The 26,574-nt window shown below is 45.6% G+C and overlaps 2 protein-coding genes across 4 annotated transcripts in view; one reads left to right on the top strand and one right to left on the bottom strand.

Moving 5' to 3' along the window:
• Positions 1-173, bottom strand: part of ACYP1 (acylphosphatase 1) — a 39,408-nt gene extending 39,235 nt beyond the window's left edge. The window contains exon 1 of one of the 2 annotated variants that reach the window (XM_033952826.1): positions 46-173. The gene's annotated coding sequence lies outside the window, so the exon portion shown is untranslated. The remainder of the gene's footprint in view (positions 1-45) is intronic. The other variant, XM_033952827.1, reaches the window with a different exon arrangement.
• On the top strand, positions 129-26,346 carry ZC2HC1C (zinc finger C2HC-type containing 1C). 2 transcript variants are annotated; one of them, XM_033952824.1, is made up of 3 exons: positions 129-264; positions 14,141-15,723; positions 25,310-26,346. In XM_033952824.1, exons 2-3 carry the CDS (start codon positions 14,308-14,310, stop codon positions 25,574-25,576), a joined length of 1,683 nt encoding a protein of 560 aa, XP_033808715.1. In that variant the 5' UTR covers positions 129-264; positions 14,141-14,307; the 3' UTR covers positions 25,577-26,346. The 2 variants fall into 2 exon arrangements, with proteins under 2 accessions (XP_033808715.1, XP_033808716.1); XM_033952825.1 differs by lacking the exon at positions 129-264 and adding an exon at positions 286-379.
• The last annotated feature ends 228 nt before the right edge of the window (positions 26,347-26,574 follow it).

Below are 26,574 nucleotides of genomic sequence, written 5' to 3'. Positions count from 1 at the left end.
CGAAAAGCCTAAAGGCCGCCGCTAACCGCCCACAGCCGCGCTTACCTTCTGCGATCCGGCTCCGAGATGCTGAAGAGCCACCGCAGTAACCGACGCCAGAGAGAACCTGAGCGCGCGCGGCGGCAGCCAATCCGTTGCGAGCCTCGGGCCCAGCAGCTCCACTTGCGGCGCGCGCTGAGGTCACGGTCTCCTAGCAACCTGTAGCAACAGGCGGAAGGCGGGCTCTTGGGTCCCGGAGATAACGGCGGAGTTCTGAGCGCTGAGGTAAGGCGAGCCCCGCGCTTTGAAGGGCTCTTTCACCACCGTCTCCTCCGTGAGAGTCTCTGCAAGCAGCTGCCCCTTCTTCCTGTTTTGTTCTGCAAGCAAATTGCTCAGCAGTGTATGTGCTCAGCCTTGTTTGTGGAGCTCCAGGGTCATCTCCCCCTTCATGGTGTGAGGTTTTCTGGGGCTTAAGGCTCAACCCATGAACTGCTGGGGTCCCGGAGAAACGGCGGAGTTATCACAGGACAAGCAGGCAGCATATTCTCACTGATGGGTGACGTCACCGACGGAGCCCCGGTATGGACCACTTTAAAAGTGCATCACATGGCCAGTAGGGGCGCAATCCTACAGTTTCTTGGTTTCCGCAGAGCTAAGTCGTCACGTGGGGCTTCTGACTTCTTAGTCAGTTCCCTTTTCTTTTTTACTAACCCCCCTCCCCCCCAAAAAAGTGATTATATCTTATTTTGATTTTGTTGTAGACTTGGGTTCAGCAGACCCTTATGCAGTGTTCTCCCCAGAAATTTTTTTCAGCCGGGTGGGGTGGGACGGGGAAATTTGGTGGTTAGAATAGGGTCATTAAATCCAGTGGTGTACCTAGTATATATGACAGCCAGTGCTAATCATTTTTAACAACCCTCTCCTCTATATAAAAAAGTTATTTTTTAGTAATAATCCATGAGTCACACAACAAGGGTGCACCTAGGAAAAGGCAGCATCTTAAACACTGCAGTGAGCACTAGAACACCAACACACACATTGTAAAACTAAAGCCAGATCCTGCACAGTCATTGCTAACAGAAAACCATGTCCTTTTTATACACACAGAACACAGATACACCCTCGCCCAATATGGAATAATCACAAACTAAAAATAAAAATATGTAGACAAAAATTTAACTGAATCACCAAGAAACCAGAATCTGCCACCAAAGAAACATAATACTGTGCAAAATATAAAGACAGTAAATGTAAATTTGAAAAAACTGATTCATAACAATCACCACTTTACAAATTAACAAATAAAAATAAAACATAAATTGAAGATAAGAATATACCATTTTATTGGGCTAATCAATTTTTCAATTAACTTTCAGAGGCCACAGCCTCCTTCTTCAGGTCAATATAGTATACTGCTGTTACATTATACTGTCCTGACCTGAGAAAGGGGGTTTTGGTCTCTAAAAGTTAGTAAAAAATGTATTAAAATAAGTCCAGTAAAAAGATTACCTTATTTTCTGTTTCTAAAAGTTTTATCAATACAACTACAATATTATTTTATTCTAAAGCAACAAAAAATCTTTTTTCAATCTTTTGTCGTTTCTGCTTTAATCATCTTGTCTTCACTCTCTTCTTTCTAGCCAGCATCTATCCTCTCTCTGTCTTCCATGCAGCATCAGCCCTTTCCATTCACTGTCTGCCCTCTCCTTGTTCCATGTGGTATCTTCCCTCTTTCTATGCTCCTTCCATAAACTGTCTATCCTGTGCCCCATCTCTCCTTTGTACATGATTGATTTCAGCTCTGCTAGCTCTCCATTTTTCTCTCTCTGTCACCACCTCTTCTGGCATCTCTCTCTTCTCCTTTCTTTCCTTCCCACCCCACGGGCTGGCATCTCTGTCTCCTTCCTTTCCCTGATTCCCTGGCATCTCTCTCCTTTTTTTCCCATCTCTCCCTCCCCCTCCATGCCCTGGCATCTCCTTTCATTCCTTCCTTTCCCACCCTCCCCCATCTTCCTTCTCCCTTTCTTTCTCCCTCCAGTTGCGTGCAGCAATTCTCTCCACCCTCTGCTCACTTTCCTCCTTCTGTCACCCCATCCCCGGTCATGAACTTCTTCGGGCAGCAGCAGCAGCATTCACAATTTGCTGCTGTTGCCGGCTTCGGGCCTTCTCTGTTGGATTCTACCTTCATGGAAACAGGAATTAGGCAGGATTCAGCAGAGAGGAAGGCCTGAAGCTGGCAACAACAGCAAATTGTAAACACTGCCCAAAGAAGTTAATGACGCTAGGCCTTGGAGCAACCACAGCAGCCCACTTCTCCCCCCCCCCCACCCCGCTGACCCTCCTATCTCTCCCTTCCATGCGAACCCCACCGTGAGATGACCGACAAACCTCCCTCCAGGAGCATTGGCAGCTGCAGCAATCTAAACAGTTATATAGCTATAATACCAAGAAAATTGCTTCATTAATAAAAAATAATAGCAAATTTTAAGAAAAATGGAGCTTTGTAATTAGTGACTTTGAGGGACCCCAGGAAGGGCTTTCAAATTTTTAAAAAAAATTATTTTCTGATCAAGTACAATCAAATTCATGGGGAAAACTTCAATTCAGTTTTTCCAACTTCAGATTTTTCTCAACAGCCTTTGAAAGCAGACATGGAAGATAGGCTCAGCCTTCTGGACAGGACAATATGATGGTGACACTTCTCACTCACTGTTTGTCCTTTTGTGGGAGGAAGGCCCAGCTGTGAAAAGGAGGAGCAGGAAAAAGTGAGTGGGGGGCTCTGAAAATGACAATGAAGAAAAAGCAAATTCTGTAGTGACAGTAAAGGAGAGGTAAAAGACTGTTCAGTTTGGCTCTTATGAGCTGCCAAAAAAACCCCCCAGCTGAAATAACTACCAAGAAAACAGCAGTATTAACAAGGGGGCTTGCAAGAATTTCCATTAAGATGGCAATTCATTAGTGCACTTTTTAAACGAATTATTTATAGCAGTACAGCCACTCTGCTTACACTTTTATTTTGAAATTCAGCTGGTTATAAGTAATAAAAACCCCATATACACCCCCAACAACCCCACGGGGCCTGATACCTTCTCACTCTGGCCACTTTCTACCCCCACTCTCGCGCTTCCCGTGCACCTGCATTGTAGAAGTGATTGAGCACGCCGGTCTCACCAAAGTCCAGTTTGTTGAAGTGCAGCGACTCCAGGGCGGCTGTCACACTCTTGCACACCTCCCGCAGGCACTGCAGCGCCACCACTGGGCTCGCCTCATTGATTACATAAGGCCACCATCGTCCTCCTGCTGCTACTACCTGCGCCAGTAAAGTGCTGGCTGTGGTAACCACAGCCGATGGCCCCTCACTGCACCACTTCATAAAAACTAAGGAGCGATGTAGAGAAGTGCTGCCGGGTCCTGCCTTCGCGGAAACAGAAAGTAGGCAGGACCCAGCAGCAAGAGCAACAAATTGTAAGTTTCCCGCCTTAGCCCGTAGCGAACTCATGCTCCAGGGCTCTGACGTGTGCGTGCCGGTTTCCCTTCTTTTCCCCCCTCCCCACCCCGGACATAACTTCCGGTTTCGGAGGGAAGAGAAGGGAAGCCGGCACGCACATGTTGAGAGCCCTGAAGCAAGCGTTCGCTACGGGCTAAGACGGGAGACAGGTTAATGAAGCATTTCCTCTTCTTGCTGCCGGGTCCTGCCTACTTTCTGTTTCCGCGAAGGCAGGATCCGGCAGCATTTCCCCCAATAGAGCTCCGGAGCATAAGCTCGCTACGGGCTGAAATCTCCAAGCCGTTTTTTTTTTGTTTGTTTTTTAATGTTCAGTAGCGGCGGCAGCAGCAGATGATAGCCGGGCGCTTGTCTAAATTAGCTGGGCGGACCGCCCAGCTAAAAGGCCCTAGGGAGAACACTGCTTATGGATCGCCATAGTGTTCGTTTTTCCTATGGCTGTCTCTCCTGCCGATTGTTCTCAACACGGGCAGTTGCTGTGCTTGGACACTTGTGGTCACCGCCATCCACAGCTTCTTCTTGCAGTGTCTGGCCCTCGATCTTGCCGATTTTTGCTTCCTCTGCTTTTTTCTTCAGCAGCGCATTTCCACTGCAGGCTTTCTTTTGTAGGACTCCTCACCTAATGTTAAGAATATGTTAAATTGAGTGTAATTTAGTCCTTTTTAAGTATTTTATGTATTGTATTGTCACCTAACAAATGTAAATTTTAATATGTACATCGCTTAGAAGTCTGATTAAGCGATTAATCAAGAAACCTAATAAACTTGAAACTTGAACTTGAAACTTAGAGTTTTCTAGGGAGCAGATTGTCTTGAGACACAGTAGCGTACTAAGGGGGGGGCGGTCCACCCCGGGTGACAAGCCCTGAGGGGGTGCTCTCGGCCTTGCCGTTCAGTCCCCCCCACCCCCGAAGGACCGCTCGCCTACCTGGCCTCCCTGTACCACCAAGAAGCAGCCGGCAGCTGGATCGCGATGTCAGCAATCCCTGAGCTGCTTCGGCGCTGCTTCCTGCGCTGTGGTCACGCCCCTCCTCTGATGTCAGAGGAGGGGCGGGTCCGCGGCGGAGGAAGCAGCTCCGAAGCAGCGCAGGGATCGCTGACATCGCGATCCCGCTGCAGGGTGCTTCATAGTTGGTGCAGGGAGGCCAGGGGGGTTAGCGGTCCTTCGGGGTGGGGCGGGCAGGCAGACAGGCCTTCAAGGGGTAGGGGGGGTGACAGGCAGGCAGGCCTTCAAGGGGGGGACGACAGGCAGGCCTTCATAGGGGAGACAGGCAGACAGGCCTTCAAAGGGGGGACAGGCCTTCAAGGGGGGAACAAGCAGGCAGGTTTTCAAGGGAGGGATAGGCCTTCAAGGGGGGGGACAGGCAGGCCTTCAAGGAGGGGACAGGCCTTTGGGGGGTGCAGGCCTTCAGGGGGGGACAGGCCTTCAAGGGGGGGATAGGCCTTCAAGGGGATCAGGCAGGCAGGCAGGCCTTCAAGAGGGGATGCAGGCCTTCAAGGGGGGTGCAGGCTTTCGGGGGGGAGTGCAGGCCTTTAAGGGGGGGACAGGCCTTCAGGGAGGGGGGCCCTGGTGTAAAAATACACAGAGGGAATGGGGGGGTTCAAAGAGAAGCATATATGCTAGACTTTGGGTGGGAAGAAATAATGGGTCTGAAAATAGAAGAGGGAGAGAGATGATGGACCATGGTTTTTAGAGAGGGAAGGAACAGAAAGGGAGAGAAGTTGGACATAACAGATGGTGTGGAGGGGGGGATAGAGATACTGGATAGGAGGGTAGTTGGGAAAAGAAAGGGAGAGATGGTGGACCCTGGGGTGGTGGGGAAGGAGGGAGAGATGCTGGATGAAAGGGTAGTTAAGAAAAGATGAATCTGTGGAAGGAGACGAAAAAAGGATAGATGCCAGACCTCCTGGGGAGGGAAGGAAAACGGGGAGGACAGAGATGGCAGATGGATGGTTAGCATGCAGAAAGAAGGAAGAAGGAGACCCTGGCAAGCAAGTTATCAGAAGACAACCAGAGCCTTGGACCAACAAGATTTGAAAAATAACCATACAACAAAAGGTAGAAAAACTAATTTTATTTTCTGTTTTGTGATTACAATATGTCAGATTTGAAATGTGTATCCTGCCAGAGCTGGTGTTAGACTGCAAACGCGAGCTAGGATTTAACAGAGAGGAAAAGTCCTTTTTGTTTCTTTATTTTATTTACACCACAGCGCCAGTGTGGTTAGGAGAAGCCAAAGGGGGGTGAAAAAGCTATAAAATAAACCCACCAGGATGTTTGAAAAAACAAACAAACACCCAATTGGGCAGGAAAGTTGAATCGATAAACCAATTCAATAGGCTGAATCGAATCAAAAAAATTTTTTTTTTTCTTGAATCGGGCAGCACTAGTTTGCGCTACTGTCTGCTTCAACCTCATGAATGGACGCTCAACTCCCCCACACTTCGTCAAGTATTTCTTCGCTGGGGAACTCCTCGGGTGGACCTCTTTGCGTCACCCAACAACTTCAAACTACCTCTGTTTTGTTCCCGCATTTTCTCGCCTCTTCGTCTCGAGGCGGATGCTTTTCTTCTGGATTGGAGGGGTCAGTTTCTTTATGCCTTCCCTCCATTCCCTCTAATTCTCAGAACTCTTGTCAAACTAAAGTCGGACCATGCCACGATGATTCTCATAGCGCCTCGGTGGCCCTGACAACCTTGGTTCTCTTTTCTTCAACTCAGCATCAGGGAACCTCTTCTACTACCGGTTTTTCCTTCTCTGCTCACTCAGAGTCAGGGGTCTTTACTTCATCCCAACCTGCAGTCTCTTCACTTGACGGCATGGTTCCTTTCTGCATAACAGATCCTTCTCAATTCTCTCAGTCTGTTCAAGATGTTTTTCTGGCTTCCAGGAAGCCATCCACTCGTCAGTGTTATGGCCACAAGTGGACTAGATTTTCGACTTGGTGTTCCGGTCGTAGTCTTCAGCCGAAATCTTCCTCTTTGGCTTCAGTTCTAGATTATTTGCTTCATTTATCTCAGTCAGGCCTTCAATCCACATCTATTAGAGTTCATCTTAGTGCGATTGCTGCTTTTCATCAACCTCTGGATGGGAAACCGCTCTCGGCACATCCTTTGGTTGCTCGTTTTATGAAGGGCCTTTTTAATCTTCATCCACCTATCAAACCTCCTCCAGTTCCAAAAACATAAAAATACTGGGTATCACTCTTGACACTCACCTAACTATGACCGACCACACAAATTCACTAGTGAAAAAATGCTTTTACACGCTATGGAAACTAAGAACCATAAAAAAATACTTCGACCCTACATCATTCAGGTTGCTGGTACAGACACTGACCCTATCCCTCCTCGACTATTGCAATATCATCTACCTGGGCATCCCACAAAAGACAATAAAAAAACTGAGATTAATACAAAACACCGCCGTCCGCCTAATTTTCGGACTAAGAAAAAACGACCACATCAGCCCCTACTATAAAAAGCTGCATTGGCTTCCAATAGAAGCGCGAATTCTTTTCAAATTTGCTTGCACCTGTTTCAAGCAAGCCTGGGGACTAGCGCCTTCATACCTACAAACTCACTTCAGCCTACACAACCCCACTAGAACGACCAGAAACAAAAACATCTTTGCTTACCCAAAGATTACAGGCTGCAGATACAAATCCTTCTTGGACAGAACCTTTAAGTTCCAAGCGAACAGACAGCAAATCTGGCTGAAAAACCACATAAACGAACCCAATACGACTTATAATGCATTCCGCAAATCGATCAAAACCGCCCTATTCGCAAAATTCATTGACTAAAACAGTCCCCCCCCCCTCTAAGACTCCCCTCCCCAACAAACGCCCTTCTCTCTCTCAAGAAGCCCCTCTCTTTCTGATCTCCTCTACCCTTAGAACTCCAACTTATGGATGTCCTAAATCTCTCAGATACTCTTCGCCCATAGTTCTCCAATTTAACACGTAAGTTTCCCATTTAGACTATCGTACTGCATTAAGACTCCTTGTACGGTATTATATTTAGACTTTTAAATGTTATTGTATTTAGACTCACTGTATTATATACTATTGTATTTAGACTGCATTATATGTTATTGTTTCTAGATTCACAGCATTGAATTGTAAGTGGATCTACGATATCGTATTGTATTAAGATTTCTGCTATTCGCTGAATGTCCAGCCTTCTTATAATGTAAACCGCCTAGAAGTCGCCTGACTATGGCGGTATAGAAAAATAAAGTTATTATTATTATTATTATTATAGATCTTAATGTTGTTCTGGCTCAACTGATGAAACCTCTATTTGAACCTATTGACTTGGCTCATTTTAAATATTTAACTTGGAAAGCTGTATTCTTGATTGCCCTCACTTCTGCCCGTCGAGTCAGTGAGTTGCAAGCGTTGGTCTCGGATCCACCTTTCACAGTTTTTCACCATGATAAGGTGGTTCTCCATACACATCCAAAATTCTTACCTAAAGTAGTATCAGATTTTCATATCAATCAATCTATTGTTCTACCGGTGTTTTTTCCTAAGCCGCATTCTCATCCCGGTGAGGCGTCTCTGCATACTTTGGACTGTAAACGTGCGTTGGCGTTTTACCTTCAACGTACTCAACCTCACAGAACATCTCCTCAACTTTTCATCTCTTTTGATCCGAATAGGTTGGGACGTCCTGTCTCTAAGCGTACCATCTCCAACTGGATGGCTGCTTGCATTTCTTTCTGCTATGCTCAGGCTGGTCTTCCTCTGCAGGGTCGAGTGATGGGCCACAAAGTTAGAGCTATGGCGGCATCTGTCGCTTTCCTCAGATCAACTCCTTGTCCCCTAATACTGTGCAAAATATAGATGTAGATGTAAATTTGAAAAAACTGATACATAACAAACACCACTTTACAAATTAACAAATAGAAATAAAATAAATAATGAGAAATAAGAAAATACCATTTTATTGGACCTATCCATTTTTCAATTAGCTTTCAGAGGCCAAATCTTTCTTCAAGACAGTACAGTATACTGCTGTTATGGTATCCTGTCCTGACCTGAGGAAAGGGGTTTAATTTAAAAAAATTGCCTTATTTCCATTTCCTATTTATAGATTTTTATCAATACAGTTACAATGCTACTTGATTCTATGCCGTACAGTGAGAGATTAGAGAAACTGGGCCTCTTCTCCCTTGAAAAGAGGAGACAGAGGGGACATTATTGAAACATTCAAGATAATGAAGGGAATAGACTTAGTAGATAAAGACAGGATGTGCACCCTTTCCAAGGTAGAGAGAACAAGAGGGCACACTCTGAAGTTAAATGGGGATAGATTCCATACAAATGTAAGGAAGTTCTTCACTCAGAGTGGTAGAAAACTGGAACGCTCTTCCGGAAGCTGTTATAGGGGAAAACACCCTCCAGGGATTCAAGACAAAGTTAGACAAGTTCCTTCTGAACCAGAACGTACACAGTTAAGGCTTGTCTCGGTGGCAAGTCAAATGCGCGAAGACAACTGAGCGCAAGACATGTAAGCGCAAGACAAGTGAGCATAAGATAACTGCGCTAAGACATAAGCACGCGGACAAAAGGGAGCAGACAAGTTAGCGCAAGACAAGTGAGCGCCGGCCACGCACTTTTGTCCCGTCACCAGATAATAGCGTGCAGGATCTTATAGTACAGGGATCTCAAAATCCCTGCTTGAGGGCGGCAATCTAGTCTCAGTTCATAATCAAGGGGTTATTGTAGCGACCCAACGGGCTACCTGGTTCCTACAAAGTTTGGGATTCGAAATCAGCTTTCCCAAATCTCAGCTTCAGCCCTCACAGAATCTACAATTCATTGGAGCTGTTCTGGACACTATCCAACTCGGAGCATTCCTTCCACAACAACGTCTGGAAGCTCTTCTTCAACTCTGTCACACAGTGTCTTCCCGCTCTTCTATCTCAGCGAGACACATGATGGTACTTCCAGGTCACATGGCCTCCACAGTACACGTGACTCCTTTTGCCAGACATCATCTCAGAATTCCTCAGTGGACCCTGACATCTCAATGGACGCAGGTTTGCAATCCTCTTTCTCGACACATCACAGTCACTCCTTCTTTGAAGCAGTCTCTCCGTTGGTGGATGCTCTCTTCCAATCTTTCCAGAGGCTTGCTTTTACAAACACCCCCTCATCAGAAGGTCCTCACGACAGACTCTTCGATCTACGCTTGGGGCGCTCATCTCAATGGTCTCCGTACTCAAGACCTCTGGACCAGTACGGATCGTCAGTGTCATATCAATCAGTTGGAACTCAGAGCGATCCTCAAAGCTCTCCATGCTTTTCAACATCTACTTCACAACACAGTAGTCCTCATTCGCACGAACAACCAAGTTGCCATGTATTATGTCAACAAACAGGGAGGAACGGGATCTGCCTCCCTTTGTCAAGAAGCTCTGGAGGTTTGGGACTGGGCAATCAGCCACAACACCTTTCTCAAAGCTGTCTACATTCAAGCGGCAAAGAATTGATTGGTGGACAACTTGAGTCATCTCCTACAACCTCACGAATGGACTCTCCATTCCTCGCCTCTTCATCACATTTTTTCACAGTGGGGAATGTCACAGATAGACCTCTTTGCAGCTCCCCACAACTACAAACTGCCTCAGTTCTGCTCCAGGATATACTCTCCTCACCGCCTCGAGGCAGATGCTTTTCTTCTGGAATGGACGAATCTTTTCCTCTATGCATTTCCTCTATTCCCTCTCTTTCTCAAGACTCTGGTCAAGTTGATGAACGATCATGCCACCATGATTCTAATCGCTCCTCAGTGGCCGAGACAACCCTGGTACTCCCTTCTACTTCAACTCAGCAGCAGGGAGCCATACCTTCTACCAGTTTTTCCTTCTCTGCTTACACAGAGTCAGGGATCTCTGCTTCATCTCAACCTGCAGTCTCTATACCTGACAGCCTGGTACCTCTCAACATAACCCCTCTTCAGTTTTTTCCATCTGTAAGAGACGTTTTAGAAGCTTCTAGAAAGCTTACAACTAGACAATGCTATCACCAGAAATGGACTAGATTTTCTACATGGTGTTTTTCTCATCATAAGGAGCCTCAGCATTCCTCCTTATCTTCTGTTTTGGACTATCTTTTGTACTTACCCAATTCTGGCCTCAAGTCTACATCTATATGAGTCCATCTCAGTACAATTGCAGCTTTCCATCAGCCTATTGAAGGGAAACCCCTCTCTGCTCATCCGGTGGTTTCCAGATTCATGAAAGGACTTTTCAATGTCAAACCTCCTCTCAAACCACCTCCTGTGGTTTGGGACCTCAATGTTGTCCTTACTCAACTCATGAAGTCTCCATTTGAACCAATTGATAAGGCTCATCTGAAGTATCTCACTTGGAAAGTGGTGTTTCTCATTGCCCTCACTTCTGCTCGATGAGTCAGTGAGCTGCAAGCTTTAGTTACTGACCCACCATTCACAGTGTTCCATCATGACAAAGTAGTTCTTCGTACTCATCCGAAATTCCTACCTAAAGTCTCAGAATTTCATCTCAACCAATCCATCGTACTTCTATTGTTTTTTCCAAAGCCTCATTCTCACCCTGGAGAATCAGCTCTTCATACTCTGGACTGTAAACGTGCTTTGGCCTTCTTGGAACGCACCAACCACACAGAACTGCTCCTCAACTTTTTGTTTCCTTCGACCCTAATAAGTTGGAACATCCTATTTCTAAGCGTACCATCTCCATTTGGATGGCGGCTTGTATCTCTTTCTGCTATGCCCAGGCTGGATTACCCCTTCACAGTAAAGTCACAGCCCATAAAGTCAGAGCAATGGCAGCTTCAGTAGCTTTCATCAGATCTACACCTATTGAGGAAATTTGCAAGGCTGCTACTTGGTCCTCGGTTCATACCTTCACTTCTCACTATTGTCTGGATACTTTCTCCAGACGGGATGGACAGTTTATATAGAAACATAGAATATGACGGCAGAAAAGGGCCATAGCCCATCAAGTCTGCCCATGCTAATGACCCACCCTCAGAACTTAGAGATCCCACATGCATATCCCATTTCTTTTTAAAATCTAGCACGCTGCTGGCCTTAATCACCTGCAGTGGAAGTTCATTCCAATGATCGACCACCCTTTCGGTGAAGAAATACTTCCTGGCATCGCCATGAAATTGCCCGCCCTTGATTTTCAGCAGATGTCCTCTTGTGGTCAAGGGTCCTTTAAGAAAGAAGATATCGTCTTCCAACTCGATGCGGCCCGTGATATATTTAAACATCTCAATCATGTCCCCCCTCTCTCTACGTTCCTTGAGCGAGTATAGCTGCAATTTATTTAGTCTTTCCTCATATGGGAGGTTCTTGAGTTCCGAGACCATCCTGGTGGCCGTTCGTTGAACCAACCCAATTCTCTGTACATCTTTTTGATAATGTGGTCTCCAGAATTGAACACAATATTCCAGATGAGGTCTCACCATGGATCTGTACAAGGGCATTATGACTTCGGGCCTCCGGCTGACGAAACCTCTACGGATGTATCCCACCATTTGTCTAGCCTTGGATGCAGCTTTCTCCATCTGATTGGCAGTTTTCATGTCTTCAATAATGAACACTCCCAAATCATGTTCTGCCTTAGTCCTAGCTAAGGTCTCACCATTTAGAGTGTAAGTTCTGCACGGGTTTCTGCTACCAAGGTGCATGACCTTACAGTTTTTAGCATTGAAGCCTAGCTGCCAAGTCGAGGACCAATGTTCCAATAAGAGTAGGTCCTGCTCCATACTATCAGGCAAAGCGCTGTTACCTACTATGTTGCATAGTTTGGCGGCGTCGGCGAATAATGTTATTTTACCTTGAAGCCCCTGAGTCAGGTCTCTTATGTATATGTTGAAAAGGTTCGGTCCCAAGACCAAGCCCTGTGGCACTCCATTGGTCACCTCTGATGTATTGGAGGGGGTACCGTTAACCACAACCCTCTGGAGTCTACCGCTTAACCAGTCATTGACCCATGTCGTCAATGTTGCTCCCAGTCACATCGACGTCATCTTGCTCAACAATCTGCAGTGCGGGACGCTATCAAATGCTTTGCTGAAGTCCAAGTATACGACGTCCAGAGACTCCCCCATATCCAGTTTCCTTGTTACCCAGTCAAAGAAGCTGATTAGATTGGATTGGCAGGACCTTCCCTTTGTGAATCCATGCTGGTGGGGATCCTGTAGATTCTTGAGTCCCGAGCGGCCATTCGTTGAACCAACTCAATTCTCCGCACATCTTTTTGATAATGTGGTCTCCAGAATTGAACACAATATTCCAGATGAGGTCTCACCATGAATCTGTACAAGGGCATTATGATTTCGGGCCTCCGGCTGACGAAACATCTACGGATGCATCCCACCATTTGTCTAGTTTGGCCAAACAGTATTACAAAATTTATTCTCCTAAATTGCCAACACTCCCACCATCCCATTCTGGTTAACTTGGAGGTCACCCATATGTGAGAATACCTGCCTGCTTGTCCTGGGATAAAGCACAGTTACTTACTGTAACAGGTGTTATCCAGGGACAGCAGGCAGCTATTCTCACAACCCACCCACCTCCCCTGGTTGGCTTCTCCGCTAGCTATCTGAACTGAGAAGACGCGCTCTGTGCTGGGCGGGAAGGCACTCGCGCATGCGCGGTGTGGGCGACTCGAAACTTCGAGTTTCTTCAAGCAAGTCTGCTTGTGAGGCGTCTGCATCCGGGCTCCGTTGATGATGTCACCCATATGTGAGAATAGCTGCCTGCTGTCCCTGGATAACACCTGTTACGGTAAGTAACTGTGCTTTATATGCAAATCTCTCTCATGCATTTTCATTAGGGGTAGCCTGAAAACCCGATTGGCCTGGTGGTCCTCCAGGGCAGGGTCGGGAACCACTGTTCTAGACAACATGGTTATTTCCCCATACTCGCATTGACTGCTGAAGGAATCCACTCCAGATTTTTCACTCTGCCTCCAGTGTACTTCACAGATCAGCTTAATGCCCTCTAGCAGTCTTTCCTTCTGCACGAATGGCTGCAGTGTGTGTGTTCTGCTCTCCTCATTTTTATTATTATATTTTGACATTATTTTAGTTCCCCATCATGTTTCTCAAAATTCCTACATGATACAGTCAGTGGGAAATTATATTTGTGTTTATTTTGAAGGGGGTCTATCATAAGCACCAGTTTGTTTTAAGGAAGCAAAACTTTTGGAAAATTTTGTTGTCCAGTGTTATGGAAGCAAATATTTATTCAAAGCAAGATGTAAAACTTTACCCACATTTCAAATTTAAACTAAACTAAACCTTAGGTTTATATACCGCACCATCTCCGTAGACGCAGTGCTCGGCACGGTTTACAGGATTTAGGATGAGAAAGGAACTCCAGTGCTTTCGGGCAAATGACCCTCAACTCTTTTAGTATAAATGTTTTGTTGTTACAGTTTTTTTCTTTGTCCCTTGCACAAGCTACAGGAACTCAGTTCCTTGAGCAAAAGAAACTTTGTTTTTAAATTGTGCAGAAAAATTGATCTGTTGTGTGTTTGGGGGGGGGGTTCTTTCATTTTTCTATCTGCTTTTATCTGAAGCTTATGAAAAATGTAATCTTAAGAGCTAAATTTAAGTCTGTTATTTTATATACTGTATAACTACAGGTGTTCCAAACAGTTTTGGATAGTGCATCACCAGAAGACTCTGTACCTTCATATGGACACTATACCATCATACAGGAAGATAAGAGACTTCAACATTCCCTTTAATCGGACAGGATAGGAGCTTTGAGCAAGGGTCCAAGGCCAAGCATCTGTCTAGGCTGGAATTGATGAAAAGTGAGTACCAGCAGCAACATTTGAAGCAGAGAGAAGAGACATTAATAAATCTCTTTCCCCAACAGCAACCAACTGCTTTGATCAAAGCTCAGATCTGCTCGCATCACCATCTTCCTTTGTATACTACCATGCAATCTGACTTCCCAGGGAAAGACCCACAGGCTCTGTGCAAGAAATGCTTCTCCTCAGCAGAATCCCACAGTAAGAACACCAATTCTGACTATAACAGTCAAGTTCAAATGTGGCCCTCAAATTGGGTGGCCAAGAAAAGTGCTGGAATAGATCGAGCTTATCCCCTAAGACCTGTGTTTCATAGAAAGACAGCAAGCCTGAACAATATTATTCACGTTGGAGAACCCAACACTACTATACTTCAGCATTCACTTCCCACAACAAACTTGAGCACTCCTAGCTCCAAAAGAAGAACATTGTCCACTACTAAAGAAGAGGTCATATGTACTTCTACACCATCTGAAGGGCCAAAGGGGATACAACACAGATCAAGGTCTAATCCACGAAGGCCAGAATCTTGGCAGATCCAGAAACTGGAGGCAATGGGAGAAAACCTGGAGCTGGAGATTCAAAGGAAGGAAGCCCTCCTGCAAGAGAAACTTAGAAGGACAGAAGAAGAGTTGAGGAGGATACAGAGAGAGAAGGAGCAAGTAGAAAAGGAAGCAAGAAATGGAAATGAAAGACATGAAACAGGGAAGACCCTATATGAGAGAGAGGCCATGTTCCCTAGGAAAGAAGTGGGGACTGCAGTAACTAATGGATTCAAGAACATTATCAAATTGTCATCCAGATCTAGTAATGAAGAGGAGGATGAGGAGACCGATATCAGCATTAACAAAAGCAGACTGATTGCCAAAAATAATAAAGCTTTGGTTAATCCAGCCATACACGCTGTTTCTTACAGGCATAATCCCCTGATCAGTCCCCAAGAGCACACAGTAGTAAGGCTAAAAAAAGAAAGACTAGTTGCAAGTAATAGCAAAATGCGAGCTCAAGAGATTTCAGCCCCATTTGAGATTATCTCCATCCACCAGTTAGATCCTCAACTTTTAGCAAATGGCTCTGTTACTCCTTTTTCCAGAGGCCACAGCTATTGCAGCCCAGAAGAACTGTCGGACCAAGTAAAGCCTCCAACCATGAACTTAGATCTGTATACAGAGATACCATCTGATGTCGGTGAGGATAACAAATTTTACCCAGCAAATGCTATTGCGAATGACCTGATGCCATGCCCTGTCTGTAATCGCAGCTTCCTTTTGGAAAGATTGGAAAAACATGCAACAGTCTGCAGAAAAATGCAGAATTCTAAGAGGAAAGTGTTTGATTCATCCAAAGCCAGAACAAGGGGCACTGATCTGGAGCCGTACATGTATAGGAGCAGAGCCGCCCCAGCCATGGTAGGAAACTCCTGCAAGACAAACATTGTGAAAACTTATTGCCTTTTACTACTCACTCTGTTCAAACTTTTTTCTGTTGTCACTGTGTTCTTTCTGCCTCCTTGCTAACGATTTAATTGCTCAGGACATTACTTTTCTCTGTGTATACTTGGGTGTTCACATTTCCTCTTTTGGATGTTTATATCATTCCTTTGCAAGTGTTTGTCTTCTGTTTTATCTTGGCCTCCATTTTTTTTCTTTATTTTTATAGTGTCCCCGTAACATAGGGCTCCTTTTACAAAGGTGCGTTAGGCCCTTAACGCGCTAAAATGCCGCACGCGCTAGCCGCTACTGCCTCCTCTTGAGGAGGCAGTAGTTTTTCAGTTAGCGCACGCTATAGTGCGCGCTAATCTGGTGTGTGCGCTAAAAACGCTAGCGCACCTTTGTAAAAGGAGCCCATAGTTTTGTTCATTTATATATTTTTTTCAATTTTTAGAAGTGTTATCATTTTTATTGAGACAAGAGGCAGCTGGATAACAAGAACAAAACACTAGGCAACAAAGCAAGCAGTGGAACAAACATGAACAAAGTGACACAGCCAAGTAGGGAGCACACAGAGATACTGAAAAAGGTACATCAGAACTACGTCATGAGCGAAGAAAAGTGCAAAAAAGCAGCTCTCCAGCCAGCAACCCCTGTCCATTTTAGATAAAGAAGAACAATCAGAATCCCCAAACGATTCAACACAGGCAATCATCACCCTGTCACAGCATACACAATCCAGACATAAACACCCCCTTACACCCCAAGGCACACCCACACATATGCACACACAGACACTTACACACTCTCTCCCTGCTGGAGGAACGCCACCCCCATCATAAAAGGGATCCCTGACAACAAAAGGGAAATAATAACAACATCAGGCACAGGTCAAGGTGGACCAGGTGGGGAGGGAGCCCCTCAAGGCTGCCAGCGGATGTGCAGCTTGTGGCAGAGAAGATTGAATGCACTTGTCATATCACCAGGCCGCAGATTGAATGCACTTGTCCTATCACCATCCCTCATGGCAAAAGGAGTAAAAGAAATAGGGAAACCAGACAATCTATCACAGGAAAACATTACTGCATCGAATGTCATATGTATGACTACCTCCCCTCCGGGAGGCAGGCGTACATATGCAGTCGATGCCAGGAACTGGATAGCCTGAAGAAGGAGGTCGGGAGACTGCAGGTTCGAGTACAGGAACTGGAGGGACTCTGCACCATAGAGGAGCAGTGCTGGGCAACAGAAGACACCGCCAGAGAGGACCACATCACGGAGCAAGTTAGGGAACTCGAGAAGTTCATCGAGGAGGCCTGCAGGATGGTGGAGGCACAGGACCACAAGCACATCAGGAGGGAGCTAACAGACGGACGACAAAATCCACCAGACGCCATGGGAGTAGGACCTTGCAGAGAATCTGGACAGGCAGATGAGGAGGAGACCCGACAAATCCCGGAGGAGGGACTAGAGGACTGTACCACCGACACAGACCTAAGACCAGAGAGACATTTGAAGAAGGGGAGATCTGCTATCGTGGTGGGAGACTCAATCCTGAGAGGAGTGGACAGTCACATAGCTGGAGGGAGAGAGGACTGTCTAGTGACATGTCTCCCGGGAGCAAGAACGAAGGACGTCACCGACAGAATCGAGAGGATCCTGGAAGGGGCCGTGACGGAGGAGACAGCTGTAGTATCCATGTTGGAACCAACGACGTCAGCAGGAGGGACTACAACAGGACTGCACTAACCGATCAGTTCAGGTTCCTGGGGAGGAAACTGAAACTGAGGGCAAGGAAGATAGCCTTCTCAGAGATCCTGCCAGTACCTAGAGCGGATGCAAGGAGGCAGAGCGAACTACAAGCAATAAACGGTTGGCTCAGGAGATGGTGCGAGGAGGAGGGTTTCCTTTTTGCACGGAACTGGACAACCTTCCTGGGAAAGAATAAGCTCTACAGGAGAGACGGACTGCACCTGAGCACGACTGGGACAAGGATGCTGACACGCAACGTCCAGAGCGTCATTGATCTGGCTTTAAACTGAGGAAGAGGGGAAAGCCGACAGTCGATCTGACACATCGGACAAAAGTATCAAGTAAGGATACTGAGCAGGGACATTGTAAAAGAGGGCTGGGGACTGAGTGGGAACTTTTGGGAAAAGGACCTAAGGATACAACACAGGGGCCCAGGGCCATGGACATAGAGCAAGGACATTGTAAAAAAGGGATCGGGACTGGGAGGGAACTTTTGGAAAAAGAACCTAAGGACGCAATGCAGGGGACCCGGGCCAAAGATATTGAGCAAGGACACTGTAAAAGAGGGCTCAGGTCTGAGTGGGAATTTTTTGAAAATGGACCTAAGGGAGAATTGCAGGGGTCTAGTGCACAAATAAAACTGGCAAGCAGCACTAATAGAGAACAACGGAATCCAGAGGGACAACCAAAAACAGGGGAACAGGCTGAGGACGAAACAGACACACCACAGGAGGAGGATGACCGAGACGAGGCTTGGGGTTTGGCAACTCACGAGGGAGCCAGGAGCGCCAAACCACGAGGACATACAGCAAAAAAGGCGAACAAACGGGACTTACTTTGCCTATACACTAATGCTAGGAGCCTAAGGGCTAAAATGGGAGAGCTGGAAATCCTAGCCAGTAAAAAGGGCATAGACATAATTGGAGTCACAGAAACGTGGTGGACTAATGACAATGAATGGGATGTGGCTTTACCAGGATTCAAACTCTACAGGAGAGATAGGTCACACAAAAAGGGTGGAGGAATAGCGCTATATATAAAAGATTCTATACCTTCAACCAGGATGGAAACAACAGTAAAGGCGGACGACTTGGAATCACTATGGGTTAAGCTACCAGGAGGAACTGGAGCAGACATAAAATTGGGTCTGTACTATCGCCCACCTGGACAAACGGAAGAAATCGACCAGGATCTGGAGGCTGAACTGAGGCAGGTATGCAAAAGCGGAATTGTGGTGGTAATGGGAGACTTCAACTACCCGGGAATAAACTGGAGTATTGGGCACTCAAACTGCATGAGGGAGACCAAATTCCTGGAAGACACGAGGGACTGTTTCATGGAACAGCTGGTCACAGAACCAACACGGGGTGATGCCACCCTTGACCTGATCCTCAACGGACTAGGGGGACCCGCTAAGGAGGTGGCGGTACTATCCCCGCTAGGAAACAGCGATCACAACACGATCCAGTACAGGCTAGAAATTGGATCATCAAAGGTGAAAAGAACTACAACGACTGCACTTAACTTCAGAAAAGGGAATTATGATGCCATGAGGAAAATGGTGGGAAAGAAACTCAACGACAGCACAAGGAAGATGTAGTCCGTAGAAAATGCCTGGACCATACTCAAGGGCACAGTGCACGAAGCACAGAACCCGTGCATCCCCAAGTACAGGAAAGGGTGCAAAAAAAATAGAACAAAAAACCCAGTCTGGATAACAAATGCAGTGAAAAAGGCGATAAATGACAAGAAAGCATCATTCAAAAAATGGAAACAGGACAAAACAGAGGAGAACCAAAAGGAACACAAAAAACACCAAAAGGAGTGTCATCGACTGGTTAGGAAAGCAAAGAAAGAATATGAAGAGAGACTGGCAGGGGAAGCAACAAACTTCAAATCATTCTTCAAGGTACGTTAAGGGGAAGCAACCAGCAAGGGAGGAAGTGGGACCCTTGGATGATGGGGACAGAAAGGGAGTGGTAAAAGAGGAAAAGGAGATAGCTGACAGGCTAAATAAGTTCTTCACGTCAGTTTTCACGAGGGAGAACACAACCAACATTCCAGAGCCCGAGGAGATCGTAAAAGGAGAGCAGGATGAAAATCTGGTCCAGCTAGAGGTGAGCAAGGTGGATGTCCTCAGGCAGATAGACAGGCTAAAGAGCGACAGATCGCCAGGTCCGGATGGCATTCACCCAAGGGTACTCAAGGAACTAAGGAACGAAATAGCTGAGCCACTTTGACAAATATGCAACCTATCCCTAAAGACTAGAGAGATCCCGGAAGACTGGAAAATAGCAAATGTCACACCCATCTTCAAGAAAGGCTCAAGGGGAGACCCAGGAAACTACAGGCCGGTGAGCTTGACCTCGGTCCCGGGAAAGATGATGGAAGCGCTGATTAAGGACAGCATCTGGGAACACATCGACAACTATGGGCAGCTAAAGTCGAGCCAGCATGGCTTCTGCAAGGGTAGGTCATGCCTCACGAACTTATTGTACTTCTTTGAGGGGGTAACCAGCCAGGTGGATAAAGGGGAATCCATAGATATCATTTACCTTGACTTCCAAAAAGCCTTCGACAAGGTGCCACATGAAAGACTACTAAGGAAGCTATGGAACCATGGGGTGCAAGGGGAGGTCCACCGATGGATCAAAAACTGGCTGGCGGACAGGAAACAGAGGGTTGGAGTAAAGGGACATTACTCAGACTGGCAATGCGTCACGAGCGGAGTTCCACAGGGGTCGGTGCTGGGACCGCTCCTATTCAATATATTCATTAACGACCTGGAGGCAGGAACAAAGTGTAAGGTTATTAAATTTGCGGATGATACCAAACTATATCGCAAGGTCAATAACATGGAGGACTGCGAAGATCTCCAAAAAGATCTGACAACACTGGAAAAATGGGCCGAAATGTGGCAAATGAGTTTCAACATAGAGAAATGCAAGGTCATGCATATAGGGAAAAAACCCCCGATGTTCATGTACAAAATGGGGGGATCAGCGCTAGGGGTGAGCGACCTTGAAAGAGACCTGGGAGTGATGGGAGACACAACATTGAAGGCGTCGGCGCAGTGTGCCACGGCCTCAAGGAAAGCAAACAGAATGTTGGGTATCATTAAGAAGGGTATTACGACCAGGACAAAGGAAGTCATCCTGCCACTGTATCGTGCTATGGTGCGCCCGCACTTGGAGTACTGTGTTCAGTTCTGGTCGCCGTACCTCAAGAAGGACATGGAGGTACTTGAGAGGGTCCAGAGAAGAGCAACTAAGCTAATAAAGGGCATGGAGGACCTCTCATATACTGACAGACTGAAAAAGCTAGGGCTTTTCTCCCTGGAAAAGCGGAGACTAAGAGGAGACATGATAGAAACCTTCAAGATCATGAAGGGCATAGAAAAAATAGACAGGGACAGATTTTTCAAATTAAGGGGATCAACAAGTACAAGGGGGCATTCAGAGAAACTGAAAGGGGAGAGGTTTAGAACAAACGCCAGGAAGTTCTTTTTCACACAGAGGGTGGTAGATACATGGAACGCGCTACCAGAGGATGTGATAAACAGGAGGACGCTACAGGGGTTCAAAGAAGCTTTGGATAGGTACTTTGAAGACAAAGGGATTGAGGGGTACAGATAAGAGGTAGATTATAGGGATGGGATTAGAGGTAAGTTACAAAATTAATCAGGGACCACTGTTCAGGCATTAGGCCTGATGGGCCGCCGCGGGAGCGGACCGCTGAGCAGGATGGACCTCTGGTCTGACTCAGCGGGGGCAACTTCTTATGTTCTTAATAGCGATTAAGCATTAGTGTCCAATATCTGCTGCCAAAAGCTACAATAAAATTTCCAATGGTCCTGTGGGCGAGACGAGTAGGCGTCCAACTCAAAGCGAGCCTGCTGCTTCATCAGGGCATTCCACAGGATGTAGGGTGTCACACCCGTGCTCTAGCCGCGGGATCGTGACACAATGCTCTGGCCCGGTGTGTCCCCTACTACCAAGGGACCCTTCAGGACTTGGCTTGGCTTCCTATCAGCCTAATAGGGCATGCAAGGCAAGAGTCTCAGACAGGATGTAGCAAATCAAAAGGTTTTATTGTGATCACTGGTTTCATTCAACAAAAGAAATAGGCTTCAGTTCAGCAGGTTTCAAAATAGGCACTCAATACTATGAGGCAAACACAAGCTGCTCAAACAAGGCAAAAGCTTCAAAATCCAGTGTCCAGGTTTTTGGGTGTGTTCCACCTTAACATACAGTCTCTTGCCTCTGGACTTTCTTAGCAAAACTTTATACAGTCCTTTTCACCAGGGCAGTTTGGTTTTAGAAACATTAACTGAGCTGCTTCAGCTCCAACAGCTGTATCAGTTCAAAGGTAGGGAATCCCATAAAAGAAAACAAACTTTAACAACAAAACTGAGCAACGAGAAACCTGGCCAGCATGTCACATGGTTTCCCCAGCTTACCGTTTCCTCGCACACACTTGCTCTGCAAGACGGATTCTTCATTTGTACAGGTTTCCAAAAGGCACACTCAGCACATCTCATGCTGTGAAGGAGTTTTCTTTCTGCTTTGCCTAGCTGGGGAACGTGCAGGGCTCTCGGCACAGCTCCCTGCTGTGCCGTTCAGTTAATCAATTATGCACACCTGTGTGAAAGAACCTCCCATCAGCTTAGCAGGGAACAACGTTTGTTAGCCTCATAAATAAAGCTTTCTAGCAATGGCTCAAAGTTCACTATCTGAAGGGAGAGACATACAAAACCCCTTTAAACAAACATTGGTATCACTGAGGGCTTCACTACTGGGAACACAGTCAATATACATATTCCTTACTGCATGTCAACATCCATGGGCACAACCTCTGGTCCTACCAGACTCTCTTGTGTTCCAGCGGTGGTCCTCAAGCTGCCTAAGCATCATTCCTCCAAGTCGAAGCATTCCTTCTCTTCGACCTCGGAGCCTTTAGCCTCAGCAAGTAGTTCAGTTTCAGACTCGGATCCACAATTGCAGGCTACCATCCAGACCATTTTGGAGCGGGAATTTGTTCAGTTACTGAGCAAATTTAGCCCTGCCTCAACTCAGCTTCCTGCAGTCCAGCCTGGGCATTCAGCAGTCTCACAAGAGGTCGAGTCCTTGCTTGTGCCTCGAGCTAAAGCTACACACTCTATGCAAGGAGTCGAGTCTTTGCGAGTGTCTCGTCTGGAATACTCATACTCCATACAAGTAGCCGAGTCTTTAAGAGTGCTTTGAGATTCCTCGATTCATACCACAGAGTCTATGGGACTTCGATCTACAGCTTCTAGCCCTATATCCTCATTTAAGACATTGCCCGTTTCAAGGCATAGGGCGAAGTCTCCTCGATCTCGCATGAGACCTGCTTCCAGGCAGCACTCTCACCGCCGGTCGAGGCCCTCATTGAGGCCCTCATCGAGGCGCAGGTCCTCCTCCAGAGAGAAGCCTTCCTCATCCGGGTCTTCCAGCTCTTCGAGGCCTCCAACTCCTTGAGACAGGACACCAATAGCATAACCTGAGGGCTCAGCTGATTCCAGTGCCTCGCCCCAGTCTGTTTATTTGCTTGGATATCAATACTCCAGAGAAGCATCACCTTCGTTTCCCACTCCAGGCACCTCGAGGTCATCGAATCCCTCTCGGGGCCATGCTCTGGCTGATCAATTGTCCTTTTCCTCCTTCCTCCGTCAAATGGCTGAGGACCTGGATCTTAAATTGGACTCTGGTTCTAAGTACTCTAAGGAGTATTTAGAGGAAATGAGTTTGCCTTGACCTCCTGCGGACTCTCTCAAACTTCCTCTTTTTTTTTTTATTTCTTTATTTATAATTTTAACAATTGACAATCTTATAAGTCAAACAAGAAAAATACAATGTAAAATGAAAATATGATATATCAAATTATTTGAAGACTCCTCCTTATTACAAAGTATAGTTAGTCCTCAATATAGGGTACGTAGCTAAATAAAACGGAAATAATACATCGGAATTTAAATCAAAAGGAAATAAAGAATGGGGGCCTGACTGCTCTTAGGACAATTGTTTTCCTGAGCTATCTTGGAAAACAGGAAAATTCATATAGTAGATACATACTGTTCTCTATCCGAGACAAATTTAGACAACTGCTGCAGTTCATAGAAGACATATCTATTTTCTTTATATACCAATACGTACTTACAGGGGTATCTTAAAGCAAAGGTTGCCCCTAAGCGGACTGCCTGAGTTCTCAAAATGAGAAATTATTTCCTTCTCTTCTGGGTGGAACGAGAAACATCAGGATACATTCTTATAATGTTTGTCAAAAAAGGAACATCTTTATATTTGAAAAACATCGTAAGTATCCATTCCCTATCAAAGTCAATAGCAAACTGTACAATTAATGTGGCTGAAACCTGAACCTCAGTGTCCGACTTCTCCAAGAAATTAGTCAAGTCCAAACTATCAGCAGAAACATTCTGCTGGTTAGGATTTTGAGATTTAACTGTCGTAGGAAGGAAATAGATTTTTGAGGGAAGGTGGGTATGAGGTTTCAAGCACTTTCAGAATTTCACTCATATCTTTTAAACATTGCTAAGGCAGTTATAGGATGGACTTTAGGAAAATTATTAATCCGGAGATTACATCTCCTAATAGAATTTTTCATCATTTCTTGCTTAAAGTGCAAACTAGCACTGTCCTTAGCCCAAGTTATAACTTGTATTTCCAAGGGTTTTATCATAGTCTCCAAATCAGTCACTTTATTCTCTAAGGATGTTACTGTGGTCTTAAGTTCCAGATTTTCTGAAAGTGCTGTAGTATATCGCATGGAAAGTTGCTGTATTTGATTCCCTAGAGAAGATTGCATGTTAAATATAGCATCCCATATCAACTCCATTGTGAAGACTTAGGCCTCTGTAAGAGAACAGCTTCTGCTCGAGGCCCCTGCAGCACCCAGTGCACCAAGAGCTGCCTCAGTTGTAAAGGAGTCTTCCTGGTTTTGCTGTACTCTCGATACCAGCTGGGAAGAAGTTTCAACCTCCTCTTGCCCCCTTCAAGAGTCGGTCCTCCCACTCCGTGGGGCCAGCAAGAAGGATTCACGGGCTGGCACATCCAAAAAGGACTCTCCCGTCGCACCAGGACAGCTGAGCGGACTTCGCTTATCGGAGGATAGTGTGACGCCCTCGAGGAAGAGATCTCGCGCCTCAGTTTGCGCGGTCTCTCCTGCCGTGGATATCTCCGATCGCTGCGTTCCAGAGTTGCACTCCACAAAGGAAATGTAAGCTTGCAGAAAGTGCTGCTTTTATTGTGCTATTGTGATCCATGAGGATTCTCTCCTCTCTGAACCTAGGGATATTACTGCTGCCTTATAGCAATGCTCTGTGATGCCTCACACCTATTGTGTATTTATTTCTGTTGCTGACCCTCTCTCAATTTCTATTATTCCTTGGGTTGCATACACAAGACCTATATTACATAGCTAAGATTCATATTTTCCTTTTATCTATTTCCTGTTAATAAGTTATACCCTCACTCCTTGCATTCTGTAATTCACCGACTGTCCAACTTCATTCTGTAATTTGCTTTATCCAGTATTTGGCTTTTTCTGTAATTCATTTCATTCTGCAAATCGCCTTATTGTCCAGCTCTATTCTATATTTCACAGAGTGTCCAACTTTATTCCTTGGAATGTAATTTGCTGATTGTCCAGCCTTTTTTGATGTGAACGTCATTCGACTATGGCGGTATAGAAGAATAAAATTGTTATTATTATTATTATATTTCTTCCTGTGGTCTCTGATATAATGTTTTAAGCCACATTTACCTCTTCTTCACAGCAAAAAATTCATGCTAAGAAGAGTACATGGCGCCAGAAGCATGAGTCTTTCATCCAGACCATCCGACAATCTCGTGAGATGCAGGTGGTTATTGCCAAGGTTGGAAAGCTTTCTGATCTGCCACCGCCCATGCAAGATGAGAATGCAGATTACATCATGTGCCCTCATTGCAGCCGACGATTTGCCCCAAAGGTAGCTGAAAGGCACATACCAAAATGTGAGACAATCAAAAATAAACCGCGTCCCCCTCCACAGAGGAGACATTAACTCTTCCCCAGAAAAGGAAGCACCAACCTTGCCATCCACCATACCTGGGCACTAGCTATTCTTCACATTTGGATTTTATCAAATGAGCCAAGGACCAAAGAATTCCATATAAAGAGCTATGAAATGGAAGATATAAGTTACCACTGTGCTATGAAAAAACATAAAGAGCACACTGGCAACACTAACCTCCTACCCCCCTTTACAAAACTGTAACACAGTTTTTAGCACCGACTGCAGCGGTAACAGCTCCGATGCTCATAGAATTCCTATGAACTTAGGAGCTGTTATCGCTGCAGCCGACACTAAAAACCACGCTACGGTTTTATAAAAAAAAAAAAAAAGGGAGGGGGGTAAGTTTGGGACATAATTAAGAAAAAAGGGGGAAAAAACAGTTTTTACTGGAAGATCCAGTCTGTATTACAGAGTTACCTACCAACACTGGCTCTGGAGGACTTTTGGCCATTCTTGGTTTAAAACTTAATTCCATATGTTACTAATAAGAGGAAGAGTCAAAAAGCTAGAAATGACCTCAAGTCTTTCTCCTGGCAAATGCAACACTAATATATAATGGTTTCTGTGAAAGATAAACATGAATGATCGTATACCATAAAATAATGGCAAACACTTTGCAGAGCCAAAGGGGTCAGAATTAGAGAATGACAGGGAAAAAATTTGTCCCCATCCCCGCAAACCATCTGATCCCATCCACACAAGCCTTGAATAGTTTTATACTGAACTTATTTTATTAAAGTATAAAAAGAAACAATATTCTGTACAATTGTCATTTTATAAATAAAAGTTCTGGCTGCTGAACTAGAGAAAGATGTTCAGCTGGCAGGGCTTTGTTTATAAATGTTTATCAACACAACTACCGTGTTTCCCCCAAAATAAGACCTACCCTGAAAATAAACCCTAGCATGATTTTTGGGGTAGGTCTTAATATAAGCCCTACCCCAAAAAATAAGCCTATTCACCGGCAGCCCTATCCCCCCCATCTC

The sequence above is a fragment of the Geotrypetes seraphini genome, chromosome 7 (genome assembly GCF_902459505.1).
Source record: "Geotrypetes seraphini chromosome 7, aGeoSer1.1, whole genome shotgun sequence".
Taxonomy (NCBI): Eukaryota; Metazoa; Chordata; class Amphibia; order Gymnophiona; family Dermophiidae; genus Geotrypetes; species Geotrypetes seraphini.
This window is presented reverse-complemented; position numbering and strand designations above follow the sequence as displayed.